This window comes from Podarcis erhardii (genome assembly GCF_964252035.2).
Source record: "Podarcis erhardii genome assembly, chromosome: 5".
NCBI lineage: Eukaryota > Metazoa > Chordata > Lepidosauria > Squamata > Lacertidae > Podarcis > Podarcis erhardii.
In genome coordinates this window covers 11146068-11156013 of record NC_138509.1, presented here as the reverse complement: position 1 = coordinate 11156013, position 9946 = coordinate 11146068, and the positions used below count along the sequence as shown (strand labels likewise).

The following is a 9946-nucleotide window of genomic DNA, read 5'->3' as shown; positions in this document are numbered from 1 at the left end:
TTTTGCATACACCTTGGACCACAAAGACAATGGGAAACTGGGAGACAACAATCCTGCTAATATACTTTTGTCTTCCTCAGACTACCAGCGATTTGAAAAGCCCAAACTTGAAACATTATTTCAGAGGCTTGGAATATAGCCTTATGTGGCTAGTTGGCATCATCCTAAAACCACACATACTGGAGGATTTGTGAGGAAACGTGAAGCCTCTTTCAAGCATGGCAAACGTGGGCTGGAGCTGGGGTGTGTGTGAAAAGTCTCCGTTATTGCTTGTGTTTCAGTGCAAACAATTTAAAGGCTAAGAAAACACATCTGTATCTTTTCAAAATGGACAGGCAGCTTCAATAAGACATCTGCTCAAACTTGGGCAGCTCCCAACAGATTAAAAACAGAATAAAACATCAAAGATTTAAAACTTCCCTAAACAGGGCTATATAGTTAATGCTATATCTATTGTTACTAGTTCCTGAAAGCTGAGGAAGGTTGGTGTAATCTGCATATTTGATGGGCATCCACTCAATTCCATCATTCAAGTCGTTTACAAAGATGATGAACAATATTGGGCTCGGGACAGAAGCCTGTGGCACTCTGCTTGTCACCTTTTTTGAGGATGACAAGGAACCATTGGTGAGCACACTCTGGGTTTGGTCAGTCAACCAGCTACGAACCCACCTCCCAGTAGCTTCGTTTAAGCTGTGTATGTGTAATGCATTTCTTTGAATGTATTAACAGAGCTTATATGATCAAGAGATCATAGGCTACCGTCTTATTTTCTGCATTACAGAATCACCATTTATCAGAGATCAAGGGGTTAACTGGCAAAGGCAGGACCGAATGACTGGTTGGCACAGTGGACCCCGGTTACTTTTTGATACGTTGCACTGAAGCCTGGCAAAACAGCGAAGGGGGTGAATAAAAACAAGTAACTCCCACCAGCTCAAAACACCTGTTTTACGCCAAAGTCTGGTGTGTGTGTGTGTGTGTGTGTGTGTGTGTGTGTGTGTGTGTGTGTGTACTCAAAAATAAATCCCATCATATTCAGGAGGGCTTCTTCCCAAGAATTATGTGTTCCTGAGAGTTGGTAACTTTCCTTTTAGTGTCAGCAAGCCTAGAGATTGTCAAGCAGTGGAGGAGCGCAGGAGAATTCTTGCTAAATTTGTGGTCTGGGCACTGCCTTAGCAGAGCATTGTCAATTGCATGTGATGAGGAGGACATACTGAGCCAGACACGTTTTCACAATGTGGGTTATCTTTAATGGAACAAACCTCCCCACTGTGGACATGGAAATTTCCACCACTCTTGTTGGCATGACACTTATGCTCCAATGGAGGTAATGACAAAAAGGGGCTGTGCTGGCTGGGGCAGGAGTAGGAGGCAGGGGTTGGGGAGCGAACGCACTAGCCTTAGTGCATCAATTCTCTCTCCCATTGACATCAATGGGAGGGAAATCTTGTAATGGTAGGAAACAGCTGAAAAAAGAATACTGAGATACTGTGAACCAAAACTAGCTCTTGGTGCTTACAGTATAAAAGACCTAGTAAACGTCTCATAAACAGAAATAAACGTAGAAATAGCTTTGACTTAAGAGCGCAATATACAAGCCTTGGTTCCAGTTCTCAAAGTCTCATTGGTCATCCTTTTCTGAGTCAATTCTCTTGCCATAAAACCATGTTGAAGCATCTTGAACTGCTGCTGTTGACTTTCTTCCAACTTCTTCCAGTGATCCTCACGCTGAGATTTCTGTGGAAGCAACACACAGAAAATTCTAGTACTGGTACAAAGGTGTTCAATAAGAGAAAAGCATTTTATGGTCTCGTCCACCACAAATGTAGATCAGAGGCAGCCCTATTAGAAGCAGAACCACACTCCCGTTGCCAGCATCAGTAGAGCTTTCCTGGACAGTGCTTGTAGGGAAGGAACATTGTTTTTCCCCGGGAGCTCATGGTGGCATACATGATTCTTCTCCTCCTCCTCCACATTTAATGCCCGCAACAACCCTGTGAGGTAGATTAGGCTGAGAGGCGGTGGCTAGCCCAAGGTCACTGAAATATACTCTGAGTCGAGTGTGGATTTCATGCTCTTTATTAAGCTCATAGTGAGGAATGAAAGTTCCCTCAAAATATCTGCTTTATATACATTATTTACACAATGAGCCGCACGTGATTGGCTAATTCTGGAATTCTCCTGTAGGCCAATCAGGTTGTGGATTCACTTCCACCTGGAGCTGGATTGGGTGGCTCCTGCGGACCAATCATACTGCTGCATTGTTCTAGGACCAATCAGACTGCTGCATTCTGAATCCTATTGTTCTAGGACCAATCAGACTGCTGCCTTTTGGATCCTATTCAACTCAGTACATAACAGTCACCCAGTGAGCTTCATGGCCAGATAGGTATTTGAACCCTGGTCTCCCAGGTACTAGTCCGACATGCTAACTGCTATACCACACTGGCTATATGCTGGGAATAACAAACCTAGTAGAACGGAGAGAACCAGTGGGATATTTATTTCTACATGCAGATTCTATTGGAAAGACAGACAAGGGGAGAGATATCCCAGTAATGTCCAGGAGATCCCAGATGCATGCCAGGTGGTGGGTGTTGCTTAGAGGACACTGAGGCAAACAAGTTAGAAACCCCCCAAGGCAGACTACTCCACAGAATTGTAAACTGCAATACCAGGCACCAAAAGGAAATTGGCACAGGTGACATACTATCATCGTATCACCTCCTGACCAAAAATTTGAGATGGAGCATGAAAGTAAGGAGGCATCCCAAGAAGTAAGTGTTGTAGTAACATGTGACCACAATTACACCCTCACATAGACTGGGTAAATGCATGTTCTGGTCACAACAAAGAGGTAACATTTCTAAATATATCGTATTTTTCGCTCTATAAGATGCACCAGACCATAAGACGCACCTAGTTTTTGGAGGAGGAAAACAAGAAAAAAAATATTCTGAATCTCAGAAGCCAGAACAGCAAGAGGGATCGCTGCGCAGCGAAAGCAGCAATCCCTCTTGCTGTTCTGGCTTCTGGGATAGCTGCACAGCCTGGATTTGCTCCATAAGACACACACACATTTCCCCTTACATTTTAGGAGGGAAAGAGTCTTCTAGAGCAAAAAAATACGGTAAATCGCAGTGCCTTACAAGAGTTGCTTATGGAGCTGATGAGAGAGAGGGGAGATGAAGACCCTGAACTTAATCTTAAGGGGCACCCAAAACCTGGCGCAAGAACTAAGAGCTGTGGAACCAACTGGCAAGAGTGACCACAGAGCTATCAAATTCAACGTAACTGACAATTGCGGAAATCAAAAATCACACACGGTCATATCTGACTTCAAAAGTGGAAGCTTCTCACAAACGAGGAGACTGGGAATAAGCAAGTTGAAAGGGGAAAGTCAAATCTCCAGAACGTTTGGTGGTTATTCAAAACTACAGTAACACAAGCTTCTGCAGATCAGGAAAGGTACTGGCAAGTCCAAGAGGTTGCTAGCAGAGTTGATGAACAGAGTCACAAAAGCTATCGGAGGCAGGAATGATTCTTTGAGGGGGAAAGTATTGCCTAAATGATGAGAACCAAAAGCCAGGCAAAATAAATGCAGGCAGACAATAAGGGAAGCAAAAACAATTCAATGAACGTATTATTAAAAACATTAAGACCATCGCCAAAACAATTCTTTAAACATTGGAAGCAGGAAAGTGGCTGGGGGATAGTTGGATCATTGGATAGCAAGGGAGTTAGAGGTGCGCTAAGGAGGAAAGGGAGACTGCAGAGAAACGGAATTATTTGCTTCTGTCTTCACTGCAGTATTAGCAGACTGCTCAGGAAAAGGGCCTGAAAAACTCAGGCAAATAGTGGTGGCAAGACATGAAGTTCTAAGCTGCACCGACAAAATCTAACAAATATCCTTACCCAGATGGTAACCACTTGAGCTTTCTTAAAGAACTCAAAATAAGAAATTGCTAACCTTACAGGCCATGGGACGCGGGTGGAGCTGTGGGTTAAACCACAGAGCCTAGGACTTGCCGATCAGAAGGTCGGCGGTTTGAATCCCCACGACGGGGTGAGCTCCCGTTGCTCGGTCCCTGCTCCTGCCAGCCTAGCAGTTCAAAAGCACGTCAAAGTGCATGTAGATAAATAGATACCGCTCCAGCAGGAAGGTAAACAGCGTTTCCGTGCGCTGCTCTGGTTCGCCAGAAGCGGCTTAGTCCTGCTGGCCACATGACCCAGAAGCTGTACGCCGGCTCCCTCGGCCAATAAAGCGAGATGAGCGCTGCAACCCCAGAGTCGGCCACAACTGGACCTAATGGTCAGGGGTCCCTTTACCTTTACCTTTACAAGCCAGTTAGTTTAACATCTGTTCTGGAAAATATTATTCAAGATAAAATTACCAAGCATACAGAAGAACAAGTATTTCTGAAGAATCATCAGCATGGCTTCCACCAAGTTATGTCCTATTCTAACTAACCTTGAAGAGTTCTCCAGTAAGTCTGTAAGTGAACAGAAAGAGGCGTTTCCGCCGTCTTTCAAACAGCTCCTAAGAAATCTTCAAAAGGTTCCTCACCAGACTCAAGTAAGCTTAGCAGTCATGGGGCAGGTCATCTTACGGATCAGTAAAGGCAGGAAGCAGAGACAATTCTCACAATGGATGTGGGACCTGCCAATGATGACCTGCACTGAGAACAGTACTTTCCAGCTTGTTCACAAACTATCTGAAGTCGGGAATCAGCAGTAAGGGGAGCAAGTTTGCTGCATGCACCAAATTGTTCTAGGTGGTAAAAAGCGGGAAATAAGAGTTTAGCATAAGCAAATATAAAGTGATATATTGGGGGGGGTAGGAATATTAACTTTAAATATATAGTGGTACTTTGGTTCTCAAACTTAATCCGTTCCGGAAGTCCATTCCAAAACCAAAGCGTTCCAAAACCAAGATGCACTTTCCCATAGAAAGTAATGCAAAACAGATTAATCCGTTCCAGACTTCTAAAAACGACCCCTAAACCAGCAATTTAGGATGAATTTTGCTATCTAACGAGACCATTGTTCCATAAAATGAAAACAATAAACAATGTACTGCAGTCACACAATCAATCCGTAGCTGAACTGGGTTCCACACAGTCACGCAAAAAAGAGAGCCACAAAAACGCAAAATAAATAGCAAAAACAGACAGGTCTCAGTGTAACACTTAAAACAGAAGTGTGGAACTCAAAATGGACCACGTTCGACTTCCGAAAAAAGTCCGCAAACTGGAACACTTACTTCCGGGTTTGCAGTGTTTGGGTTCCAAGTTGTTTGAGAACCAAGGCATTTGAGAACCAAGGTACCACTGTACATTAATGGGGTGCGAATTGGTAGTGACTGACCAGACAAGATATAGGAGCCCGGTGAACAGCTCAAGGAACATGATCCAGTGTGTGGCAGCTGTGATAAATGCAAATTTCATGGTAGGTATCATTAGGAAAGTGACTGACAGTGAAACTGTGAAGATTGCAATGTCTTTATACAAACCTATGATGTCACCACACTTGGAATACTGTGTCCAGTTCCGGCTGCAAAGAACTTATTTCCATGCTATGTTTGGACAGTGATTTACACGAGAACAAGAAATATCTTACTTTCTTTGGCCTCCAAGATGTGACTGACCCTTCGTCGTACTTTAGGGATGCAGTCTGCATTTTCTCAGCTTGCATTTTACGCTCCATAGATTTTTCCATAATCTTTTGTTTCAGCTCCAAAACTTGTTGATCTTTCAAAATGCGTTCGCGAAGCGGAGGCTTGGTTTTCTTTTCCTCCAGCCTGCAGAGCAAATAAGAAAAAAATAAGTATTTTTTTCCACTAATCACAGTATCAGATCACCCATTTTTTTCTAGCAGGGGAGAAATAAGTGATTTGAACAATGGGAATCCAAAGATTTTACACACATTGTGATTTTTCTATACCACTAATCAACCTATTAACCAAATAAAAATTAGCTCTGTCAAACCTGAATGCGAACTGGGTTTATTTTAACCAAACTCATAGTTCAATCATAAAATAACAATTAAGAAACAAGCTCTGAGACCCTTAACACAATTATTACAATTATTGAACACAATGGGTAGAGAGCAAAAAGGATTAATTTCTAAGTTGCACTCTCTGTTGATTAATGCAATTTAGGAACATGATATTGGCACACGAATTCTCCCCAAAGGTTAGAATAAAATTTGGGAATCACAACCCTTAAAATCTGTTTCTAGTTTCCTTAGGGGAAACTCCTTGAAATTACTACACAGATGGTATTGCATTACTTTGCAAATGCCCAAAATGTTTTCTTCTCTGTCACCTAATTCTTGGGGGAGCTGCAATAAATTTGGTGCTTATCATTTCTGGTGACAATGCACATTGGTACAAGATTTCTGGAATTTAATTTTGGCAGAAATGATAAATATTACTAAATAAACGATTGTCCAAAATTAGTTATGGAATATTTTTCATGATACAAAGGTAGATATATAAAAGTGAGAATTGAGAATTGGCCTCATGTATGGTCCTGGCAGCTCACATACTGTATTAAATGCAACTCAATGGGAAACAGCCCAAAATCTTACATTGGACACAGTACCATTCACGATGGAATATAGCTATGATGGAGAAAATTATGCATATTTTGACGACGACTAGAGTCTCCAGACACTTGTTATATGGTTTGTCATTCCTTCATTACATATATAGCAGAAGCATCATTTTAAGACAACCATCATCACAAGCATGGCAAATTTGGAACTATACTTGACAATAAAACAGCACTAATATTATTTCTTTATATGAAGACAACTTTTATTTTTGCTTTTCGCTTTAATGGCTTGGACATTGATACTTAACTCATATGTCACACTCTCCAAAATCCCACTGACCAAAATCAAAGATGCTTGCAGGAGCCAGGTGATTTGTGAAAGAGTGCAAGACGGAAAAACCCAAGCGTCTTTTGGTCTGGCACTTGTGTGAGCCGGCTGATTCCTGCAAGGCATTCCGGGATCCAATCCGAATCCGGAATGGCTTCTGTAATTCCAGGATGTCCCTCTTTATTCAGGAGTGCTGAGGGGTATGATATGTAACTACTTATTCTACGTGCCTATTCAATGGTTTTGTTTTCATCTTTTAATTGGCATCTGTTATAATTGTTCTCTCTGATTTATATACATTATAGAATGAAATTTTAAAAATTACCCAAAACATCCATTTCAGTCCCCTCTGTAGGCACACACCCTGGCTTTTGTGTTTTGTTTTGAAGGCATTTAGTGGTTCTTGTTCTGAAAGGGTGAATGACAGAATAATCTACTCTTGAGACTTGTTTTTGACATTTCCCCCACATGCAAGGTCCTTTACCTCTGAAATGGTGATTCTGGTCATCGAGTGAGAGCACAAAGAATTCAGATTTACTATTAAATGTCAAAATTTACTCATGTTAGCTGCTGGACCCCTCAACTTGTGAATATTACTAAAAAGCAGTATTAATTAAACTTCTGAAATCCGTCACAGAATACAGCTATTTCCTATCTATTAACTTGAAGAGCAATTATTTGTTTTGTTTCTGTAAGTACATAATCCACAATTATGTATTATAAATGCTAAAGTTCTTCAAACTTACTTCAGTGCAGCTGCTCTTCCAAATTGGTCTCTGAACATGGAGATCTGCTCAAGTTTGTCCAAAAGAAGCTGTTCCTTCGCATATTTTTCTTGGATTATCTGATCCCTCTTCTCCTCTTCGGCCTTCTTCTGAGCTTGTTTCAGTAAGGCTAAGCGTTCCTGCAGTTCTACTATGGACATCTCACCAAGAACACCATGGTTAGGAGTCTATAGAGGAGAGAAACCGGCAAATTCTATCTTTTTTTATTATACAGTGGTGCCTCGCAAGACGAAATTAATCCGTTCCGCGAGTCTCTTCGTCTAGCGGTTTTTTCGTCTTGCAAAGCAAACCCATTGACGGCTTAGCGGATTAGCGCTATTAGCGGCTTTTAGTGGCTTATCGGCTTAGCGGATAAGCAGATAAGTGGCTTAGAAAAAGGGGGGGGGAAAGGAAATAAAACCCGCAGGAACTCGCAAGACATTTTCGTCTTGCAAAGCAAGCCCATAGGAAATTCGTTTTGCGAAGCACCTCCAAAACGGAAAACCCTTTCGTCTAGTGGGTTTTCCGTCTTGCGAGGCATTCGTCTTGCGGGGCACCACTGTACAAGCGTCCCCCCAATTATGCATGATCAACTCACGTGTGACCACGTATGTGTGCAGTGCCAGAAAACCAATCAATGAATCAACCAACTGATTTCAATTCAAACCTAGAAATGGCAGGAGAGAGCTGGAAAGTCCTCGTGGCTTGTGAGAAACCCCTTCCGGGAGCCCAAAAAGGCTTTGAAAAATAATGTATGGGTTTCAAGATGGCATGTGGAAGCTCTCACTATTACCATGCTGTTGGGCAGGAAACCTGTAATGCAGCAAGTTTGCTGCTCCCTGCCATTTCTGGTGCTCTGGAGGCAAAGGTAAGAGTATGTGTTGCTTTTGGTTATGTAGGGTTATGAACAGTTCTGAATTTTTTGTTGCAAAAGAAATTTCCCTAGTTCCCTGCTCTGACAAGGATCCCCCTTACAAACATTTTGCTTAAGCACACTGCAGCCCGGAATGTAATCCCCCTGTAAGTGGGGAGTCGCCTGCACATTAATTGACACACAACTCTGACTTCATTAGAAAATTATTTGAGGTTTGAGTTGGAACGGAGAGCTAAAATGGCTAGTTATTGCATTGACCAGAAGTTGCTTTAAGGCAGTCAAGCCCTGGCAAACCTACAGCTGGAGATTTCCAAGAACATCTCTCTCATCCTAATCTATCTCACAAAGGAGTTGTAAAGTCAGGTGCTGGACTGAGATTTCTGGAGGAAGAACGAGATGGGAAAGTAACAAATAAATGCACACAAGCACTTTTGTAATCTGTCTTAATGAACTCACCTGGGTTAAGTCAACAAATTTTTGCTTCATTAAAGGCAGATACTCTATCGCTCTTATTTGTTGAATCAGTTCATATCTTTTTTTGAATTTCTCTTCTTCTTCTTTCAAACTCTGAAGTAGAATTTCCTGGCTTTCTTCAGCAACTTCCTGTGCTGTAAATGGTAGGAAAGATGTGCAGTCTCCATAGCAGTGCATAAGGTTAAGTAGAGTGGATCAGTAATGTAAGTTGGGATGCTGTCCAATTCTGTCAAGGCCAGAATTTGAATTGGATTTGGGGTTCTCAGTAAGCAGAACACATGGTGATCTTTCAAGCAATCATACAAAAAATCTACCCTTTTCTCTGGTGTTTAGGAGTCTGTGCTTATTGATTCTATCAGTGTAGACTTACAGGGATATACCGTATTTTTCACTCTATAAGATGCACCAGACCACAAGTTTTTGGAGGAGGAAAACAAGAAAAAAATTATTCTTAATCTCAGAAGCCAGAACAGCAAGCGAGATCGCTGCGCAGTGAAAGCAGCAATCCCTCTTGCTATTCTGGCTTCTGGGATAGCTGCGCAGCCTGCATTCGCTCCATAAGACGCACACAAATTTCCCCTTACTTTTTAGGAGGGAAAAAGTGAGTCTTATAGAGCAAAAAATATGGTATTCCCCTCTACCCTTGCTTATCCAGAGACCTCTAGCTTCTGGAGTTTTCTAATGACACAATTACCGAAATTTGCAAAAAGTATCTGGGCTGGCCCCGTGAGACCTTTAAGTGTTATGGGAATCTCTGGACCCAACAAGGCTCCCAAACCCATTTTGAGGCCCCTACTTCCAATTTTCAAGCAAAATATATTCATCGGATTCTGGCTTTCAAAAATCCTTCAGTAGCTCACCAGCTTGGAGACTCAATTATTCATTGTCTCAAAGCTAGTGCTGTATTATATCCTGTAAACTCTGAAAGTGACATAGGAGTTGCATG

General features: G+C 42.0%; 1 protein-coding gene across 1 annotated transcript in view; it reads right to left on the bottom strand.

Moving 5' to 3' along the window:
* Window positions 1–1230: 1230 nt before the first annotated feature.
* CFAP99 (cilia and flagella associated protein 99) overlaps window positions 1231–9946 on the bottom strand; it is a 40722-nt gene continuing 32006 nt past the window's right edge. Inside the window, exons 13-16 of the mRNA XM_081864460.1 lie at window positions 8983–9134; window positions 7635–7840; window positions 5623–5803; window positions 1231–1740 (exon numbers count right to left, since the gene is read on the bottom strand). Coding sequence (XP_081720586.1) covers window positions 1582–1740; window positions 5623–5803; window positions 7635–7840; window positions 8983–9134 — 698 coding nt within the window. The 3' untranslated portion in view covers window positions 1231–1581. The remainder of the gene's footprint in view (window positions 1741–5622; window positions 5804–7634; window positions 7841–8982; window positions 9135–9946) is intronic.